Source organism: Oryctolagus cuniculus, chromosome 2 (genome assembly GCF_964237555.1).
Source record: "Oryctolagus cuniculus chromosome 2, mOryCun1.1, whole genome shotgun sequence".
Lineage (NCBI taxonomy): Eukaryota > Metazoa > Chordata > Mammalia > Lagomorpha > Leporidae > Oryctolagus > Oryctolagus cuniculus.
Genome location: NC_091433.1, coordinates 170,456,123 through 170,478,399, shown reverse-complemented (window position 1 = coordinate 170,478,399; position 22,277 = coordinate 170,456,123). Strand labels below are relative to the sequence as shown.

At 41.8% G+C, this 22,277-nt stretch overlaps 1 protein-coding gene across 22 annotated transcripts in view; it reads left to right on the top strand.

The window, feature by feature from the left end:
- The window catches only part of BIRC6 (baculoviral IAP repeat containing 6), a 272,057-nt gene that overhangs the window by 87,311 nt on the left and 162,469 nt on the right, over positions 1 to 22,277 (top strand). For all 22 annotated transcript variants that reach the window (XR_011386716.1, XR_007918299.2, XR_011386717.1 and 19 more), the window contains exons 10-12: positions 1,726 to 3,120; positions 18,706 to 18,855; positions 21,739 to 21,964. Coding sequence is in view for 19 of the 22 variants with exons in the window: in XM_070069267.1 (XP_069925368.1) it covers positions 1,726 to 3,120; positions 18,706 to 18,855; positions 21,739 to 21,964 (1,771 nt within the window). In the remaining 3 variants the exon portion in view is untranslated. The remainder of the gene's footprint in view (positions 1 to 1,725; positions 3,121 to 18,705; positions 18,856 to 21,738; positions 21,965 to 22,277) is intronic.

Genomic DNA, 22,277 nt, shown 5'->3' with positions numbered 1-22,277 from the left:
CTTTCCCAGGCCATAAACAGAGAGCTGAATCAGAAGTGGAGCCGCTGGGACTCAAACCGGTGCCCATATGGGATGCTGGCATTGCAGGCAAAGGCTTTAATCCATAGTGCCAGCCCTTATAGTTAGAGTTTATATTTATAACTTGGATTTTCTTCTGCATTAGCTAGAAGAGGTTTCTGTCTTAGAGGAAGGTAGTAATGTTATGTGAAATGTGATCACCCCCATGTTATGGAAGATTTCAGATAAAGTTGCCCTTGGGCATGTTGAAGACATCATGAATGAAATAGCTAAGAAAATTGGTGTAAAATGAGCTTGATTAATACTTGAAGTATTTTCTGTCCCATGTGTCTGTGTTGTGCTCTTAGTTACTTGGGTGTATTTTAAGCCTTCCTACAGTCACCTTGAGTTCTTTGTATTTATTCCCTTTCCTCGTTTTTGTTCCTCCTGTCTAATTTGTAACGGCATTTCCAATTTTTTTTGGATCTCCAAAAACTACCTAAAGTGGTCTGTCACTGTTGCTGCCTCCCTGGTAATCTTTGGTACTATTCAGAAACACAGTTGGTTGAAGCAATTTTCAGTTGAGTATCAATAGGTTATACCTGATTTGGGGGCTGACATCTCTTGTAGGGGTTTATATAGACAGATCAACATGTTTGAAGGGTAAGGACTCAAAAATGACTTCTGTACTATTCATAAGGGGCAGCTTAACAAGGACACAATTTCAAGAAAGGTCAGTAAGGGATAATTTGGTTGTGAGACTTTATTTGAACTAAAGGTAAGCAGATGATTCAGAAGATAGGTTTCTATCTAAATTGACACCTTAGCGCCCAGCTTTGTGGTACATTAGATAAAGCCTCCACTTGTGATGCTGGCATCCCCTATCAGAGTACCTTTTCCGGTCCTAGCTGCTCTCTTTCAAATCCAGCTTCTTGCTGGCTTGCTTGCTTCTTTCTAATATGCCTAGGAAGGCAGTGGGTGATGGCCCAGTATTTGGGCCCCTGCCATCCATGTTGGAGGCTGGATAGTTTTTGGTTTCTGACTTTGGTCTGGCCCATATCTGCCTGTTGCAGCCATTTGGGGAGTGAACCAAATCTCTGTCTCTTGTTTTTCCTTCTCTTTATTGCTACATATTTCAAACAAATAAGTAAATTAAAAAAAATTTAAAATTGACACCCTAGTAATGTATTTTCTTAAAATCAAGTTTAGAATTAAATTTTGTTCTGTGATTTTCTGCTAATAATGATTATCATGGGGTGAGAGAAGAAACAGTGCAGTGACTCCTCCCAAATGTTGGAAGGAAGGGAGCTGAGATTCCGTTGTTTTTGTGGACTGTGGGAAAGTGTACAGATGTGTAAGTAGTATGGAGTGTCTTTTTAGTCAAAGAATGGAAGTGGAGAAATCTTGTGATTTTGGTATTAATTTATATATATATTCACTCTTTTAACTTGTTAACCAAAGTTTTTAAAAAAGGGAGTTTTGGTCACTAATTGCCAGGAGAATGTATTATGAATTGAAAATTTTGAGTCTCCTGAATACATTTACAGTTTTCTGAGTAGATTTGTCTCAGTATTGATTAAATTTCTTGTAAAATTCTTTAAATTCGTTTACTTACATAATTAGAATGCACTGACTAACTAGATGAGTGAGAAAAATGAAAAATGTTAAACCAAAGATTCTGATTTACATTTACAAGGCCATATCAAATAAATATTGTTCTTTTCAAAGGGCATACATCACAAAAGGAAGCCATGGAAATAAGCCTGGATGTAACAGCACTCAGCATTCTCCAACAACCAGAAAAACTTCAGTGGGAGATTGTTGCAAATGTGCTTGAAGATACTGTTAAGGATCTTGAAGAACTTGGGGCAAATCCTTGCTTAACAAACTCTAAGAATGAGAAGACAAAAGAAAAGCACCAGGAACAACACAACATTCCCTTTCCGTGTTTGTTGGCAGGAGGTTTATTAACATACAAATCTCCTGCTACTTCCCCTATTAGTAGTAATTCTCACAGGTCACTGGATGGTTTAAGCAGAACTCAGGGTGAAAGTATATCAGAGCAAGGGTCAACTGACAATGAATCCTGCACTAATTCAGAACTCAATTCTCCTCTGGTAAGGAGGACTTTGCCTGTTTTACTTCTTTATAGCATCAAGGAATCTGATGAGAAAGCAGGAAAAATCTTTTCACAGATGAACAATATTATGAGTAAAAGTTTGCATGATGATGGCTTTACTGTTCCCCAGATCATTGAGATGGAACTGGACAGTCAGGAGCAGCTGTTGTTGCAGGACCCCCCTGTGACTTACATTCAGCAGTTTGCAGATGCAGCAGCTGGCCTTGCGTCTCCAGATTCTGAGAAGTGGAACTCTGTGTTTCCTAAGCCGGGGACTCTGGTTCAGTGCTTGCGGCTGCCAAAGTTTGCAGAGGAGGAGAATCTTTGTGTAGACTCAATAACTCCCTGTGCTGATGGAATCCATTTGTTGGTAGGGCTGCGGACATGCCCTGTTGAATCCTTGAGTGCAATAAATCAAGTAGAGGCCTTGAATAATTTAAATAAATTAAACTCTGCACTATGTAGTAGACGGAAAGGTGAGCTGGAATCAAATCTCGCTGTAGTGAATGGTGCGAACCTTAGTGTCATCCAACATGAATCACCAGCAGATGTACAGACTCCTTTGATCATTCAGCCTGAGCAGAGGAATGTTAGTGGTGGATACTTAGTGCTTTATAAAATGAATTATGCCACTCGGATAGTGACTTTAGAAGAAGAGCCCATAAAAATCCAACATATCAAAGATCCCCAGGACACAATTACCTCGCTCATTTTGCTTCCACCAGATATATTGGATAATCGAGAGGATGACTATGAGGAACCTGCTGAAGAAATGCAGTTAACCTCAAAGAATGGCATTGAGAGAGAAAGAAAGTCTGACATTTCCACTCTTGGACACCTGGTAATAACCACTCAGGGAGGATATGTAAAAATACTAGATCTTTCAAACTTTGAAATTTTGGCCAAAGTGGAACCTCCTAAAAAGGAGGGCACTGAGGAACAGGACACATTTGTTTCTGTCATTTACTGCTCCGGCACAGATAGGTTGTGTGCATGCACCAAAGGTAAGCTGTTTGTTTTGATTCTTAAATCCATATGTGTGGCATTTGTTTATGTGCATACCTAGCATGAATCTTAGATCATATAGATACAGAGGAATGTATTGTTTTGTAATGAAGTGGTGAGATCTTTCTATTGTTTTAACTACTCTCAAAGTCTTTTACAGTTCAGTTTCTAATTGTAAATAAGTCCATCAGTATCTTTGCTTTAACCTCAAGAAGAAAACCTGTGATGGTTTCTTTGAGTTCCGACTCTGCATCTGTTCAAATTACAACTTTGGGCAAATTACTTTAAACTCATTAAGCCTTGTTTCCTTATTTTTGAGTTAGGATAAGAGGACCTATTTCCTAGGCTTGTTAAATTAAATGAAACTTTATATGTTAAATTTCTGACACAGATATTGCTCATTTCTGAAATAAAAATGCTTAAATATTTACTAGTTTGTCATATTTTTTGTTTTATTTATTCCTAACATTTGACTGGTGGTGAGTCATTTTTGTGACATTTTAGACCCCATTTAGAATTAACACATGGTGTAACTATTTGTTTTAATATGTAAACATTTTAAATTGGGAAGGTAGCAGTTGCTGAAAAGGATTACTGACAGAGTCAGGTAGACTGAATAGTGCCATTAAAATACAGTAGGAAGGTAGGGCAAGGATGTATGGTGAAGCCTTGATGACTAAAACCAAGGCTGGGCAGAGGAGTGGGGCTTTGAGAAGAGGTACTCATGCTTCTTGTCTGTGGTTCTGGTGAGAACTGGCCCGAGTCTTTTCTTGCATTGAATAGATTTTGAGAGTTTAGCTAAGGAGGATAATGGTTAATGTAGTGGTTTAGATTACCTTTGAACTACATCTAGTGAAAAGACAAGGAAAAGAAAATCTTCAAAAAATATCAAAATCCAGCTAGGTTAATGTAAGAAACTGAGCAGTGCTGAATAAATTTAGTTAATAAAATTTTAAATCAGGGTTGAAAACTTCAAAACCATTAAAATACTATGTGATTTCAGAGATCATTTTAACTTTTTTTTTTTTTTTAATTTATGTATTTGAAAGAGTTACAGAAAGAGGGAGTGACAGAGAAAGAGAGAGATCTTTCATCAACTGGTTCACTTCCCAGATGGCCACAGTGGTATAGGCTGGGCTAGGTTGAAGCCAGGAACCAGAAGCCAGGAGCTGCATCCTTATCTCCCACTTGGGTGGCAGGGGCCCAAGGAAGAGGACTGAATCATCTTCTAACGCTTTTCCCAGGCCATTAGCAGGGAGCTGAGTGGGAGGTGCACCAGCTGGGGCTTGAACCAGCGCCCATATAGGATGCTGGCACTGTATGCGGGGTCTTCACTCAACATGTGATGATGGCCCCATTTTAACTTTTTGATCATGTGTGTGTCACTGCACTGCTATAAGAACTTCACAGCTCTCTGCTGTGGCCTGCGAAAGCTGTAGAAGATGGCCAAATGCTTGGGCCCCTGCACCCTTGTGGGAGACTCGGAAGAAGCTCCTGGCTCCTGGCTTCGGATTGGCTCCGCTCAGGCCTTTGTGGCCATCTGGGGAGTGAATCAGCGGATTGAAGACCTTTGTCTCTACCTCTACCTCTCTCTGTAACTCTTTCAAATAAATAAAATAAATCTTTAAAAAAAAATCTCAGGCTGTTAATGAAATAGATATTACATTTGTCTTTTTTTTTTTTTTTTTTTTTTTTTTACGTTTTAAGCTTTTATTTAGTAAGAAAGGTGCATAAGAGAGTGAGAGCTTTATTTAGGGGAGAGAGGTGAATAGGGGTTCATATCAAGCACCAGGAACCAGCCACGTGGATGAGCATCTAGGCCAGGAAGCCTAGAGCACATGGCCCGAAGGCCATGCGCCCTGGAGGCGCGGGGCTACAGCAAGCCCTGTCCTGGCAAGAGGCCAGGGAAGAAGAGCAGGGCCGGGCACACTGTGCCCTAGGCTTTTAACCCACTCCAAAGGGGACTGGTTAATTAACCTGATTGGCTGGTGGGCACCCCGGTGTGGCCAGGTAGGGGAATGAGGCCACACAGGAGCGTGGCAAAGGCATCAGGTAGGAGCATGAGGTCACACAGGGGCGTGGTCTTCCAGTTCACAAATCTGATCAATTTTAGCCCGTATGCCTGCCTACTTCATTCCCCTCTCAGAGACTCCAGACCTTAATCTTAAGGGGATGTTGATGGGCGTCGAGTCTCCATCTTCTGTAGCTACTTCCTGCTGATTAGGGGCGCAGATCCTGCCTGTTCTCGGTCTGGAAGTCTCTGCCTATCTCATCTAATGAGTTCACTTCATGAGCCAGAGCTCTTTCAGTCACTGGCATTCTCAGTGTCTCCTGCATGGTCATTTTTCTCAGGAGCTGCTGGGTTCTACTGGGTTATTTTAGATATAAATGAAGTTCCATTGTCACTCTGGAGTGACCGTGGGAGTCCAAAGTGTGGCACGATGTCTTTCAACAAGGCTTTAAGCACCTCGTGTGCTTTCTCCGTTTGGGTCGAAAAGGCTTCTATCCATCCTGTAAAAGTGTCAGTAAAGATTAGAAGGTACCTATAATTACTTGTAGGGAGCATATTGGTAAAATCAACCTGCCAATCTTCAGCTATTTATGTTCCCCTCCTCTGCACAGGAGTCAACAGGGTAGGTGGCCTTACATGGTGAGGGTTATTCTGTAAACATAGTGGCCAAGAGCGAGTCATTTCCTTTATGACCATATCTGGTCCCTTTCCTCCAAAAGCTTGGGAGACCAGTTGTGCTAAGGCATCTCTTCCCAAGTGGGTAGAGCTGTGTAATTTTCCATTAAGTGGCCATTGGTAGCATAATTCTTTGATTTAGCATCCACTATCCATTTGCTTTTTAGTATAGCCTTGCTGTTGAGCCCATTAATTTTCAGGCTCCGTATAGTGAGATTCCTTAGCTACTTCCACAGATTGACGTATAAGGGCCATTTCCAAACTTTCCTGTGTAGTTGCTCTATCTACTAACGCATTTCCCTGGTTAATATAATTATCTCCCTTCTGATATCCCTTGCAGTGGCCAACTTCTAAAGACTCCAGTGCTGCCTGAAGTAGAGCCAGTATCTCTTTTCCATATTTAACAGGGTAACTCTTTGCAGTCACTAAGCCCCTCTCTTTCCAGATTGCTGCGTGTGCATGCAACACAAGGAAAGCATATCTGGACTCTATCTATCTATCTATCTGCATATATATATGCTGGCCTTTTCCAAGTTGTAAAGCCCTAGTCAATGCAATAAGCTCTGTCTTTTGGGCTAAAGTATTGTGTGGTAATGCTTGGGCTTCTATCATCTGCCTTTCTAACTCCTTCCTTCAGATAGCTGCTGCCATCAGTAAACCATTCAGCATCTGGACTTTCCAGGGACTCATCTCGAAGGTCTGGCCTACTAGGGTGCATCTGCCTAATTCATTCCCCCCTCAGAGACTCCATCCCCTTAATCCTAAGGGAGTTGATGGCTGTTGAATCATCTCTTCTGTAACTGCTTCCTGCTCATGAAGGGTGTAGTGCAGACCCTGCCTATCCAGTGTCTGTAAGTCTCTGTCTATCCTGTCTAACAAATTTGCTTTGTGGGTTGGAGCAGTCTCAATCATTGCCAAAGTCTGTGTCCCTGCGTTGTCAATTACTCCCAGAAGTCTAAGAAGTTCTAAGGTCTCTGATTGGCTTATAGGAACAGTCAGGAATGTCTTTCACATTCACCTGTGAAAACATCTAGCCCAAAGGGGATTTGCGATCACATAGCAATTTTTAACTGTACCCTTAGAAGTAACTCCATAAGAATGCATGCAGAACTACACCGCTTTACAGTCTCTCTGTAGGACCAAGCACCAGGAACCAGCCACGTGGATGAGCATCTAGGCCAGGAAGCCTAGAGCACATGGCCCGAAGGCCATGCGCCCTGGAGGCGCAGGGCTACAGCAAGCCCTGTCCTGGCAAGAGGCCAGGGAAGAAGAGCAGGCACAGGTCTTTGAGTATATTCAAATAGTATAAAACTCTTTCATAAAAATAAATATACAGTTAATAAATGTTATAATTTTAAGTAAGATTAATACTATAGTAACAATAGATTTGATACAGCTATCTTTGATTAAAATTCAGAAATAGGTTCCTGTGTTGTGGCAAAGTGGATTAAAGCAGCTGTGTGGGATGCCCCCATGCCATATGGAAGTTCTGATTTGATTCCCAACTGCTCCAGTTCTGTCCACCTTTCTTGCTAATGCATGGACTCCATCATCCTTATGGGAGACCCCAGTTGAGTTCTTGTTTCCTGGCTTTGTCCAGTCCAGCTGCTGCAGGCGTATGGGGAGTGAACCAGGGATAGAAAATCATGCTCTTTCCCTGTGTCCCTTTATGTGTCTGTCTCTCTCCACTCCTTTCCTCCCTCCCTCTCTCCTCACCCCTCCCTCACTTTTATGTAGATGAAAATAAACATTTGAAAAATTCAGATACAGTATGTATACCCGTATACACATGAGACTTTATATAAGGTATAAAATAAAATTATGCATTTATTTTAAAAATGATAGTCTAAAATGAAAGGTAGGTGATATTATACTTATTGCATAGTCATTGAAAGTAGAGAGGAAAACTTAAATGACTAGACTAAAATTTTCAGTGTAAGGATAAGGAAGCAGTTGTGGTACCTGACAAATACTAGTGCATAAAAAATAAAGTTTATTTAAAATATCTCAATTAAAAAGAAGCATATCAGGAAATATAATAATACTGTGTGTGAGTGTGACTGTAATGAGTCACTCTTAGCTGTCTGTATTGATATTCTAAAGAGCTGAGCCATAATTGGTTTAAAAGTCCTTAATAGTCCTACTGTCTGGGATTATTGGTCCTAATATGGTCTCATCTTTGTTATACTAGTAATTTTAGGAGAGAGACTTTCCTGCAGCCTGCTGTTCTTGATTTGCTGAATTTCCATTAGGAATGAATATTGTCTTTTTTCAAATACTTTTTGCATCTCCTGACATGATCATGTTTTTTCATTTAATATTATGAATTACACTGATTGATTTTTGAGTGCTATTTCTTGGATAAAACCACTAGATCATAATGTATTATATTTCATTGGAGTCAGTTTGTCTTACGTTTTGTTTATAATTTTTGTATCTATGTTCATGAGTGATATTATATGGTTCTTATAATCTTTTTTGTTTTTATTTCTTAATCTGATTTTGATATCATTAATACTTGTGTGATAGAAATGCTGTGTTGAGATATATTCTCTAAATTTTGTGACAGAGCTTTTGTAGAATTGGTCTAATTTCTTCCTTAAATGTTTGATAGAATTGTTAAGTCTTTTGGCTTGGAGGTTTTCTTTGGTGTGAAAATTACATACACCATTTATTTCTATAGTTATTCAAATCATCTATTTGATGAGATTGACAAACTGTTTTGTATCAGTTTCACTTAACAAATTTTAGCATTAAAAGTTTCAAAATACTCCTTATAATCTTCAGTGTCTGTAGACTTTACTGATGTCACTGCTCTTAGTTGTGATCATGTGTCCTTTCTTTCTTTTCTTTTTAATCAGTCTGGCTGCAGGTTTATCCGTTTTGTTGATTTTATTTTCCCCTCTCTTAAACAGCTGTCTTCTGGTTTAAATGACTTATTTTCTCTTTGATGTTCATTTTCCTTTTCACTGATTTCCACTGTTATGTATATTATTATTTATTTCCTACTTATTCTGCTCTTTTTTTCTCTAGTTTCTTTCTTTCTTTTTTTTTTTTAAGATTTATTTGAAAGACTTACAGAGGGGGTAGGGGGGAAGAAAGACAGAGAGGGAGGGAGAGAGGGAGGGAGGGCGGGTGGCGGGTGGTTGGTCGGTCGGTCGGTCGGTCTGTCTGTCTGTCTGTCTTCCATCCGCTGGTTCACTCCCCAGATGGCCACAGTGGCTGGAGCTGGGCTGATCCGAGCCAGGAGCCAGGAGTTCCCTCTGGGTCTCCCATGCTGGTGCGGGGGCCCAAGTGCTTGGGCCATCTTCTGCTACTTTCATATGCCATAGCAGAGAGCAAGATTGGAAGAGGAGCAGCTGGGACTCCAACTGGTGCCCATATAGGATGCCAGTGCTGCAGGCGAAGCATTAACCTACTGGGCTACAGCGCTGGCCCTTCTCTAGCTTCTTAAGGGTAGAAATAGAAAGTTAGGTGTTGGTGAGAGACTTCTCAGATGCGGGCATTTAAAAACTATTAAATGTCCTTGGAAACACTGCTTCAGCTGCATTCTCAAATTTTGATATTTGTGTTTTCTTTGCCTTTAGCTCAAAATGAGTTCTATTTTCTGTTTTCTCTTGTGATTTCTTGTTTGACCCATGTGTAACCTGACATTGTTTTGCTTGACCTAACAATATTTGAAGTTTCTTTAGATTTCTTTGTGCTCAGGATTTCTGATTTAATTTCTTTGCGGTCAACAAGCATCATTTATGTGGAGTCATTGAAACTTACTTAATGATTCGGTGTATTATTGATCCTGGAAAATGTTCCATGTGTACTGGAAAGAATACATGTTGTACACTCACTGGGTGGTAGTGTACGTTTCACTTGTGTGTTGCTGATGGAATTGTTCAGCTCTTCCTCATTTTATATCAAGGCCTCTTATTCTTAGAGCTAATACTGAGATCAACTCTTTGGTTAAATTATTAGTGTTCCTTTTAACTGTGTCTTAGTTTGAGGCTTTTTTTTTGTTAGAAAGGCTCTTTTTTATGCCTTCTTGATAAATGTGTTCTATTGTCATTATAAAATATTCCTCTTTGTTTCATTAACAGTTCTCTAATGGTTACAATTTGTGTCATGTATTATTTCTACACTTTCATTTTCTTTTTTTTTTTTTTGACCTTTTATTATAAGAATTATTATCTGTCACTGAGCACTTTGGTTAAGATGTCACTATTTTTTTTTTTTAAGATTTATTTATTTTACTTGAAAGTCAGAGTTACACAGAGAGAGGAGGAGAAAGGAGAGGCAGAGAGAGAGAGTCTTCCATCTGCTGGTTCATTCCCCAATTGACCTCAATGGCCAGAGCTGAGCCGATCCGAACCAAGGAGCCAGGAGCTTCTTCTGGGTCTCCCACGTGGGTGCAGGGGCCCAAAGGCTTGGGCCATCTTCCGCTGCTTTCCCAGGTCATAGCAGAGAGCTGGATCGGAAGTGGAGCAGCAGGGTCTCAAACCATTGCCTATATGGGATGCAGGCACTGCAGGCGGCGGCTTTAACCACTACGCCACAGCGCCGGCCCCTCTACACTTTCATTTTCAATCATTTTGTGATTTTGAATCTAAGATGGGTAACTTATAGATAGCATATAGTTAGGTTCTTATTTTTTTTCTTTTACTGGAGTTGGATAATCCCTGCTTTTTGATTTTTGAATCAATTAATATATAGTTATCATTATTGTTATACTTATGCCTGATATTTTGTTTTTTAAACATACTGTTACATAATGTGTGTTTTTTTTTTTGTTTTTTTTTTGTTTTTTTTTTTTTTTTGACAGGCAGAGTGGACAGTGAGAGAGAGAGAGAGAAAGGTCTTCCTTTTTGCCGTTGGTTCACCCTCCAATGGCCGCCGCGGCCAGCGCACTGCGGCCGGTGCACCGCGCTGATCCGATGGCAGGAGCCAGGAGCCAGGTGCTTTTCCTGGTCTCCCATGGGGTGCAGGGCCCAAGCACCTGGGCCATCCTCCACTGCACTCCCTGGCCACAGCAGAGGGCTGGCCTGGAAGAGGGGCAACCGGGACAGAATCCGGCGCCCCAACCGGGACTAGAACCCAGTGTGCCTGCGCCGCTAGGCGGAGGATTAGCCTAGTGAGCCGCAGCGCCGGCCACATAATGTTTTTACATTTGTTTGTTGCAATTAAAAAAAAATTAACTCTGTTTGAAAGGCAGAGAGAGGGTATTCCTATCCATTGATTTGCTCTCCGAATGCTCTTGACAAGCTGATGCTTGACCAGGCCAATGCTAAGTTAGAATAGTTAATCCCAGTCTCCCACATGGGTTCAGAGACCTGGGTACTTGAACCATCACCTGCTGCCTAAGAGTATGCATTAACGGGAAGCTCGATTGTAAGCAGAGGAATTGGTATTCAGACTGGCACTCCAACACAGGATGTGGGCATCCCAGCTGGTGGCTTAACCTGCTGCACCAAATCATGTGCCACTGGATATGTACCTTTTGTTTATCTACATATGAGCACTTGGATGGCTTATACCTTTTTCTGTAATTCTCCTATAAATAGATATTTCACAAAGGTGAAGGAAAATAATTAAAATAAAACTAATTTTGGTATAAAACTTTTTAAAAAAATATTTAAGAGGCAGAGTTCAGAGAGAGAGAGGGAGGGAGAAACACAGAGAGAGGTCTTGCATGTGCTAGTCCACTCCTCAAATGACTGCAGCTGCCGATTTGGCTAGATCTGAAGCCAGGAGCCAGGAGATTTTTCTGGATTTCCCATGTGGGTGCAGGGCCCAAAGCACTTGGGCCATCTTCCACGGCTATCCCAGGCCATTTTCAGAGAGCTGGATTGGAAGAGGAGCAGCCAGGACATGAACTGGTGCCCATATGGGATGCTGGTGCCGCGAGCAGAGGCTTAACCTCCTATGCCACAATGTGATCCCTAGTGCAAAACGTGTTGAAATCTGGTGTTCATGTTGATGGTGCACTGAGTTAAGCTACTGCTTGTGATGCCAGCATCCCCTATCAGAGCACCGGTTCCCACCTGGTTCCCTGCTAATACACCTGGGAAAGCAGTGGATGATGGCTCATTTACTTGGACCCCTGCCACCCATGTGTGAGACCTGGATTGGGGAGTGAACCAGTGGGTGGAAAGATCTTTTTCTCTCTCCCTCTCTGTCATTGTGCCTTTTAAAGAAATAAAATAAATTTTTTGAAATCCATGCCTATGAGGAGTCTTAAAAAAATTCATGTAGTGGCTGGTGTTATGACGTAGTGGGTTAAGCTGCCGTCTGCAATGCCCACATCTGATTTAGGTGCTGGTTCTTGTCCTGGCTGCTCTGCTTCTGATCCAGTTCCATGTTAATGTGCCTGGGAAGGCAGCAGAGGATGGCCCAAGTGCTTGGGCCCCTGCACCCACGTGGGAGACCCGGATGAAGCTTCTGGGTTCTGCCTGTCCCAGCCCTCACCATTAAGGTCATTTGAGCAGTGAACCAGTGGATGGAAGATTCTCTGTTTCTGTAACTCTACCTTTCAAATACATACAATGAATCGTTTTTAAAAATTCATGAAATTCATGTAAAAATGCATATGACAAAGTGACTTCAGCTTGGCCCAGCCCTGGCTGTTGTAGCCATCTGGGGAGTGAACCAGTAGATGGAATATCGATCTCTCTCTCTCTCTCTCTCTTTCTTTCTTTCAATTTTATACATCAAATGACACTATCAATACAAAAAAAATTTTTTTTTGCACCAACACAAACTGTTCTTTATTTCTCTTTTACCATGAACTTTTTGATGTACCTGTATTTGGTGTGCAAGTATGAGTCCTTGTTTTCCATTCTTTCTTTCTTTCTTTTTTTTTTTTTTTAGATTTATTTTATTTATTTGAAAGACAGAGTTACAGAGAGAGGTAGAGACAGAGAGAGAGGTTTTCCATCTGCTGGTTAACTCTCCCAGATGGCCGCAACAGCCTGAGCTGCGCCGATCCGAAACCAGGAGCCAGGAGCTTCTTCCAGGTCTCCCATGCAGGTTCAGGGGCCCAAGGACTTGGGCCAACCTCCACTGCTATCCCAGGCCCTAGCAGAGAGCTGGATCAGAAGAGGAGCATCCGGGACTAGAACCGGTGCCCATATGGGATGCTGGCGCTTCAGGCCAGGATGTTAACCAGCTGCACCACAGAGCCAACCCCCATTCTTTCTTTAAAAAATTATTTTCATTTTATTTGAAAGGCAGAGAGAGAGTAACAGAGATAAAGAGAATCTTCCCTCTGGTGATTCACTAGTCAAATGCCTGCTGTAGCCAAGGCTGGGTCAGTCCAAAGCCAGGAGCTTGGAACTCCTTCAGGAGCTGAATCTCTTGTATGGATGACAGGGACGCAGGTACTTAGGCCGTCATATGCTGCTTCCCAAGAATCTGGAGCGAATCTGGGACTTGAGCCAGGCACTCTAGTATGGGATGTGAATGTTTCAAGTTGTGTCGTGAACACTGTGTCAAATGCTTGCCTGTTTACCATGTTTTTTAAAGGCTTATACCTTAAAAATGAAATTGTTGGAGCATGATAATCTTGTGTTTAACTTTGTGAGGTATCACTACACAATTTTCCACAGAAGGCTGTAGCATTGTACATTTCCACAAGCAATTTGGGAGGTGGGTCCCCAACATTTTTATGTCCTGTCATTTATCATTATTTTTAGTAATAGCCATTCTAATAGATGTTAAGTGATAGGTGTGAACCGGTATCTGATTGTGGTTTTGCTTTTTTTCCCCTAATGATGAATGATATTGAACATGTTTTCATGTTGTTACTGGTCATTTGTATTTCCTTTTTGGAAAAATGTATTCATGTTCTTCGCCTACTTTTGAAATGGAATGTTTATTGGGTTGTGAACTTTTTTAAATATAAATTCAGGATAGTAAGTCCTTATTAGACACATGATTTACAGATATTTTCTCATTCTGTGGGTTGTCATTTCTCCGTCTTGATAGTATTATTTGATATACTGAGTTTAATTTTGAAGAATTTTAATTCATCATCTTTCTGTATTTAGATCACTTAACTGTTTTTCTTTAGTTTTTGACCATTATTGCCTTTATTAAAGTGATGTAAGGAAGGCAGTTGATTTAACTTCGCTGCCGAGTATGTGAGTCCTTTTTTCCTGTGAATGGGCCACATTTTGCTGTTCCTTGGAGTGCTTTGTAAATTGTTGGGATTGGGACTTTCTGATGGTTGTTATGGGTTACCTCTGGGAATGTAGTTCTTCCAGTCAGGGAGATGTCTCTTGTTGGCTGCAGCTGTCCATTTGTGACTTTTCCAGGCTATTTTTACAAAGGTTGTGTTTGTTGTCATGTGTGACTGCTGAGGTTTATATTTCATTTTCTCTGCTGTCAGTGACCTGACAGAGACCTCCCTTGCTCTACAGTCCCCTCATCAAAAGGGTTCTGTCCCTTTAAATCTCCCTGTAGAGACTGGGGCGGACAGCTTCAGCCTGAGAAGGCTGGAAAAAGATTTGCTCTAGTCCTCCAGGCACTACCTAACCAGTCAAAATGCACGGCCCCAGCACTGGGGTGAGGGGCGAGTTGTGTTTTTTTTTTTTTTTTTTTTTTTTTTTAATTTATTTATTTTATTTGAAAGGCAGAGTTACAGAGAGGGAGAGAGAGAGAGAGGGAGAGAGAGGTCTTCCATCCACTGGTTCATTCCCCAGATGACTGCAATGGCCAGAGCTGTGCCAATCGGAAACCAGGAGCCAGGAGCTTCTTCCGGGTCTCCCACGCGGGTGCAGGGACCCCAGGACTTGGACCATCGTCTGCTGCTTTCCCAGGCCACAGCAGAGAGCTGGATCAGAAGTGGAGCAGCTAGGTCTCAAATTGGCAGCCATATGGGATGCTGGCACTGCAGGCAGCAGCTTTATCTACTATGCTACAGTACTGGACCCTCAATTAAGTGCAATTTTAAAAAGTAAAATGAAGTCAGTATTTATTCTAAAGTAGATTGTGATCAATAAAACCACTGAAAACCAACACATAAACAGACTCACGGACTGGTGCCTTCAGGCTGAACAGCGGAGCAGGAAGCTCCAGGGCATGGCAGGGAAGGGGGAGGGTTGAGGCTGAAGGGTACTACTGCAAGGCCCAATCCTGCAAGCAGGACTGGCAATTCAATGAATCTGTGGCAAGCTAATTTATAAGTGGATATTCTGTGTGGCCTGCAAGTGACATTATAAAATATCTAATAGCCGTTGGAAGAAAAAAAGGTTCCCACTGCCAAAGCAACTACTGAGCTAGATGTGTACACACGAATGACACCGGAAGGAGCAGAGGAGCGGCCACTGCAGAAGTAGTCTTGGCAAGCCAGTGCTACCCCTCAATCCTCTGCCTTGCCACAGCTGTGGAGACAGTGGCCCATGTGACTGGAGCTGTTGGCTGGTGCCCAGGCGAGCGGTTAAAGACCTTGCCCCTCAGAGACTCGGAAGAAGCTCTTGGCTGCTGGCTTTGGATCGGCACAGCTCGGGCTGTTGCGGCCAATTGGGGAGTGAACTAGTGGATGGAAGACCTCTCTCTCTCTCTCTCTCTCTCTCTCTCTCTCTCTCTCTCTCTCATCTCTCTGTGTAACTCTGGCTTTTAAATAAATAAATCTTTTTAAAAATTTATTTATTTGAGAGAGACACACACACACAGAAACAGAGACAGTGAGAGAGCTCCGGTCAGCTGGTTTACTCCCCAAATGCCTGGGACCTGACAGGGACCTGACTGCGAAGCTCTCCCGTACCTGCTGCTTCCGAGGGTGTACATTACAGGCAGCTGGAATTGGGAATCACAATCAAACCCCACCACTCCATTATGGGATGTGAATGTCTTAACGGCAGACATGAGCCCACTGCTGACTTAGTAAAATATATACAGTTTGTGCTCTAAACCCTGCCCTTGTCTGAAAGTGTCTCTGCTTCTTCATTTTGTGAAGAATACTGTGGATGGAGTTATTAGTTGACAGTTTCTGTGCACTTCGAATGTCATCCCAGAGCCTTCTGTCATCTGTAGTTCCTGGTAGGTCATCTGTTGATGTTACTGTTTCTGTGGTGTCATTTTTATCTTGCTCGTTTCATGATGTTCTATTGGCCTTTGACTCGCAACACTTTGTATGTGTGTGTCTCTGTATTTGTCCTGCTTGACTCATTGAACTGGTGGATTTGTGGTGAACAGTTTTTCATCAAATTTCGGAAATTTTGGCCTGTTCTTTATTTCTTTGCCTTTTTTTCCCTCAAAGATTTTATTTATTTTGAAAGAGAGGTAGACACTGACACAGACACAGACACACACACACACACACACACACACACACAGAATATCTATTGGTTCACTCCCCAGATGGCTGCAACAGCCAGGGCTGGACCCCGTTGAAGCCAGGAACCAAGAGAATCTTCTGGGTCTCCTACCTGAGTAGCAGGGGCTCACCTTCCACTTGGACAATCTTCCACTACTTTTTCCAGGCCATTAGCAGGGAGCTGGATCAGAACTGGAGCTTGAACTGGATCAGAACTGGGACTTGAATGGGGCCAATATTGGATGCCAATGTTGCAGGTGGCCACTTTACCTGCTGTGCCACAGTGCTGGCTTCCCATTTTTTCTTTTTTTTTTTTTCTTTTTTCTTTTTCTTTTTTTTTTTTTTTACAGGCAGAGTGGACAGTGAGAGAGAGAGACAGAGAGAAAGGTCTTCCTTTGCTGTTGGTTCACCCTCCAATGGCCGCCGCGGCCGGTGGACCACGCTGATCCAAAGCCCAGAGCCAGGTGCTTCTCCTAGTCTCCCATGCGAGTGCAGGGCCCAAGCACTTGGGCCATCCTCCACTGCACTCCCTGGCCACAGCAGAGAGCTGGCCTGGAAGAGGGGCAACTGGGACAGAATCGGCGCCCCGACCGGGACTAGAACCCCGTGTGCCGGCACTGCAGGCGGAGGATTAGCCTATTGAGCCGCGGCGCTGGCCCCCATTATTTCTTACAGATTTTTTTTCTCTCCTCTTTATGGAGTTTGTTACATGTATGTACATTTTGTTTTTTGATAGATTTATTTATTTACATGAAAGGCAGGGATTTACAGGGGCTGCGGGGGTGGGAGGTAGAGGGTGGCGGGTGGACACAAAGAGAGATATCTTCCACTCACTGATTTCACTCCCTAAATGGCTCTGATAGCTGCGGTTGGACCAGGCTGAAGCCTTGGCATTCCTTTTAGGTACCCTACACTGGTGGCAGGGGACCAAGCCCTTGGACCATCTTCTGCAGACTTCCCAGGACACAAGCAGGGAGTGGACAGGAAGTAGAGTAGCTGGATGGGAACTGACGCTGACATGAGATGCTGATTAGGTGATGGCCTAACCACTGTGCCACAATGCTGGCCTCACATATATGTTCTTGTAATTGATCAGCCTCTTAGGCCTAACATTCTTTTCATTTTTTTTCTTCTGTTTTCAGGTTGGTTAATTTCTCTTGATCTGTCTTCATTTCACTGATTCCTTCTACTGCCATCTCAGATGTGCTTGCCTCTCTAGTGAACTTTTTATTTCCATGATTTTACTTAGCAAGTACAAAATTCCCCTTTTGTGCTTTTTAAAATAGTCGGGACCGGCGCCATGGCTCACTTGGTTAATCCTCCGCCTGCATCCTCCGGCATCCCATATGGACACCGGGTTCTAGTCCCGGTTGGTCCTCTTCCAGTCCGGCTCTCGGCTGTGGCCCGGAAGGGCAGTGGAGGATGGCCCATGTGCTTGGGCGCCTGCACCTGCATGGGAGACCAGGAGGAAGCACCTGGCTCCTGGCTTCCGATCGGCGCAGCACCGGCCGTAGTGACCATTAGGGGAGTGAACCAACAGAAGGATGACCTTTCTCTCTGTCTCTCTCTCATTGTTATCTGTCAAATAAATAAAAATTAAGAAAAAATAGTCTACCTTTGCTGAGTCATTTGGAACATTATTTACTGAAATTTTCTATACCTGCTTTTCTCTTGTTCCATAGAAATATTTACAATAGCTTCTTTAAAATCTTGATCTGCTAAAAGAGAGACCTGGGTACTGTTTTCTGCCCCCCTCCCCCCATTCTTGAGTATGGGTCAGTCTTTGCATGTCTTGTAATATTTCATTTGTTAGTAGATTCTGACTTCTCCCTTCTTGGAGGTTGTTGCTTTGGTTTGTAAATTTCCTCACCAAATCTGTTTGCAGTGTCAGCTCAGGTGGTCTCTTCATTTTTTTCCCCTCAGTTTTATTTTGAAGTTGTTTTTCCTTTTTGTTGTGTCAGCATAGGTTCGTATTCAGTCAGACACTGATAATCGTTGTCCTTATTCTGTCATGCTGGAAGTGAATCTCCGGATTGTTGTGTTAGAATTACTATTCTCTGTTGATGGTTGTTTGTCTTAAATGGTTGCTCTTTTTTTTTTTTTTTCCTGTAACAGAGATATAAAAGCTAGAAATTTTATTTGCTTTCATTTCATTGTGGGCACTTCAGAAAACAAGAAATATCTGTTCAGTTTGTACGGCTAGGATTTACAGGTTAGACTGTGTTTCAGTTCCTCTTCTGTAAAATGGCCCCAGGGACAGTCCCTACTTCAAGGGTTTGGGGTGATGATTAGATGAATTAATTCAAGCTCCTAAAACAGTGTCTTGCACATAGTTAATGCTGGTAAATACTTGTTTTCAGGTATGTTTATCTGTTGGTCATTTTGTTCGTTACACTTGGTTTGCAGTTTGCAAGTCCTTTGGTAATTAAATTTCTAAATTCTCAGGGATATATTACTTTGCTAGTCCTCCTTATCTGCCTATTAAGTAATGGTAAAGCAAATTAAGTCTTAATTAAGTAGCATTGTATTTACATATTTGAATGTTCATCCATAGTCCATATATCAATGTTGATGGAATTTTGCTGCACTTAGGTGGTGAACTTCATTTTCTCCAAATTGGAGGCACCTGTGATGATATTGATGAAGCTGATATTCTAGTGGATGGATCTCTTTCCAAAGGAATAGAACCATCTTCAGAAGGTTCTAAACCTTTGTCAAATCCTTCAAGTCCTGGCATTTCAGGTATGACATTACATTTTAAATGTGTTTTTTAAAAATGGAAAATCTGGTGATTTTAAGTTTTCTGAGCCTTTCTAACGTAATTTTAACCACTATTTCAATTGTCATAATCAACTTTTGGTTGCTTTGAGGAGGAGAAGTTCATTTTCTTGTTGATATTTCAGCAGACTTGTTACTGCATGTTTTTGTCTTTGTTTTTTAATAGTTGGCAGATGTTATAGCACAGTAAAATGAGAAATGATTTTTATTCTGTAGTAGCTTAATATTAGCAGGACTGTGTAAGAGATAAAAACATTATTCCGCTTTTAAGGGACTTTTCTTCTAGTTAGGAAATAACAGGAGAGTTTATGCATTTAAGTATGGTGAAAATCAGTGGACTGGCTAACATTTTAATATGACAACAGGAATTAAAAGCCTGAAAAGGTATGTTTTCATTGAGGTCATTATCTGCACATTCACATTGCCCCATCATAAACTTCTGTATAGATTTCTTTTAGTTAGTGTGGTTGCTGTTTTGGCCTTTTTTACCCACCCATCTTCCACACTGCTCTCCAAAGCTAGTTTTTTCTTTTTTTTTTTAAAGATTTATTCATTTGATAGGTGGAGTTAACAAAGAGCGAGAGAGGGAGAGATAGAAAGAGCGAAAGACCTTCCATCCACTGGTCCACTCTCTAAATGGCCTTAAGTGCTGGGGCTTGCCCTGCTGAAGTCAGGAAGCCAGGAGCTTCATCCAGGACTCCTGTGACCGTCTTTGGGTCATCCTCTGCTGCTTTCCCAGGCACATTAGCAGGGAGCTGGATTGGAAGAAAAGCTGGGATTTGAACCAGTGCCCATATGGGATGCTGGCATTTCAGGTAGTGGCTTAACCCATTGTTCCACAACTCTGGCCCCCAAAGCTCTTTTTCCCCACCAAGAGTAGTAATGATAGAGCCGGTGCTGTGGTGAGCTGGTTTTAAGCTGCTGAAGCACTGGTATCCCATGTGGGTGCCGGTTGGAGTCCTGGCTGCTCTACTTCTGATCCACCTGCCTGCAAATGTGCCTGGGAAAGCAGACAAGGATGGCCCAAGTGCTTGGGCCTCTATACCCAAGTGGGAGACCCGGAATATGCTCCTGCCTCCTGGCTTCAGTGTGGCCCAGCCCTGGTCCTTTTGGCCATCTGGGGAGTGAACCAGTGAATGCAAAATCTCTGCATCCTCCCCACCAATCACTGTCATTCTTTCAAATAAATAAATATATCTTAAAACAAAAAAGAAGTCCCGATAGCGCATTACTCCTTGCTTTAAAAACCCATTCTTTGCTTTAAGGAGTTTGATGAAACCATGCTAGCTTGCTTCTCAGTCTCCAGTTACAAGAAACTCTACATGATTTCCTGAATATGTAATTCTATTTCTTGTGCTTCATGGGTCACACTGAGCTTTCTTACCTCCGTTTTTTGTTTTCTTTTGTGTTTCCATTGTTCTGTTATGTTTTGCTCTTAGCACTGACAACATTTTTCCCTTTGAAGATAGCATTTAAAAGAACTTTAATAGGCCGGCGCCGCGGCTCACTAGGCTAATCCTCCGCCTAGTGGCACCGGCACACCGGGTTCTAGTCCCAGTCGGGGTGCCGGATTCTGTCCCGGTTGCCCCTCTTCCAGGCCAGCCCTCTGCTGTGGCCAGGGAGTGCAGTGGAGGATGGCCCAAGTGCTTGGGCCCTGCACCCCATGGGAGACCAGGAAAAGCACCTGGCTCCTGGCTCCTGCCATCGGATCAGCGCGGTGCGCCGGCCGCAGTGCATGGGCTGCGGCGGCCATTGGAGGGTGAACCAACGGCAAAGGAAGACCTTTCTCTCTGTCTCTCTCACTGTCCACTCTGCCTGTCAAAAAAAAAAAAAAAAAAAAGAGAGAGAGAACTTTAATAAATAGTTAATGAAAAGTGTGTTTAAACTCAAACGTATTCTGAGTAGAAATAATTCACACTTATATTTGGGCATTTGAACTTCAGTTACAACATGAACACTTATATTTGGGCATTTGATCATCCTTGCACCAACAGCAATATCTTCACTGTATTTTCTATCAGAATTTTTTGGTGTTGGAAGACTTTCCTCTGCTGTGTTAGCAGTATTTCCGGCTGCTTCTACCTACTAGATTCCAGGAGTATACACACTGTCCCCATTAGGACAACCAAATATTTCTAAGTGACTTGTTGTCCATCGAATCCTCTTCAACTTGAGATATACTGACCTATTGTAATTAATCTAGGCTGATTGTCTTAGTTAACTATATAATTTGCTATAAAAACTAACATACTGAATGTGTTAATATTTTATAGGTTACTGGAAGAATGGAGAATTTCTATATAAACTGCAAAGAGTACTTTTTAATAAAGATTGAGCAATGAAATAATATGAAAGGACATTGATATTCTATAAATGTTTACAAATATTTAATATTGCTTTATTTGGATTTAAAAGGGTCTAAACTTAAAGGAAAAGATGTGGTTTGAAGTAAACACTACAGTAATTTTGTAGAACTGTAGTCATATTTCTTTGTAAAAAATTTTCTAAACCTACCAGATCTCATATTTAAGTCTTTTTAAAATTCATTTTTAATTGAAATAAGAAGAGCTTCTCAGTTTTGACTAATGTTAGACATTTTGTAGATGTGAATTCAATATTTGTAAAAGAATATTAAACTGTCTGACACAGATTGTTACTATTATGCTACTGGTAGGTTTATAAGATACTTTTAACTACCATGAAAGTGGGAAATCTGAGCCTACTTTATTAGCTTTAAAGGTATCTGGCAGTGTTGTAATTGAATAGACCAAAAACATGAATTAAAACTTCAGCTTCCTTTTTATTTTTTTTTCCAACCTTTCGATTACTTCATTCACTAATATTAAGGAGTTGATTTGTTGGTGGACCAGCCTTTCACTCTTGAAATCTTGACGTCTCTAGTGGAGCTAACCCGCTTTGAGACTCTGACTCCACGGTTTTCAGCTACTGTTCCTCCATGCTGGGTTGAAGTTCAGCAAGAACAGCAGCAAAGGAGGCATCCTCAGCATTTGCATCAGCAACACCATGGAGATGCTGCTCAGCATACTAGAACTTGGAAACTGCAGACTGACGGGTAAAACCGCTTCCTGAGATACTTTGCTTTAAGTCCATATTATGTGTGTGTTAGAGACAGTGTGGGATTCCTGGGGATGTTACTAGTAATTCTCTTAATTTTTTCTTATTACCGATACTATTCCATCTGTCATCTTGATTTTGGGAATTGCTATTCTTATTCTCAGTGGTAGGGTAAACTAGTGATTGTAATTCACCATTACAATAATTTGGTCACTTGGTTCATGAATATATTTAAAAATTATTTAAATGCTTGTTGGCTTTTTTTTTTTTTTCAGGCAGATATTCTTGTACTCTAGTAGTAGGGCTCTCAT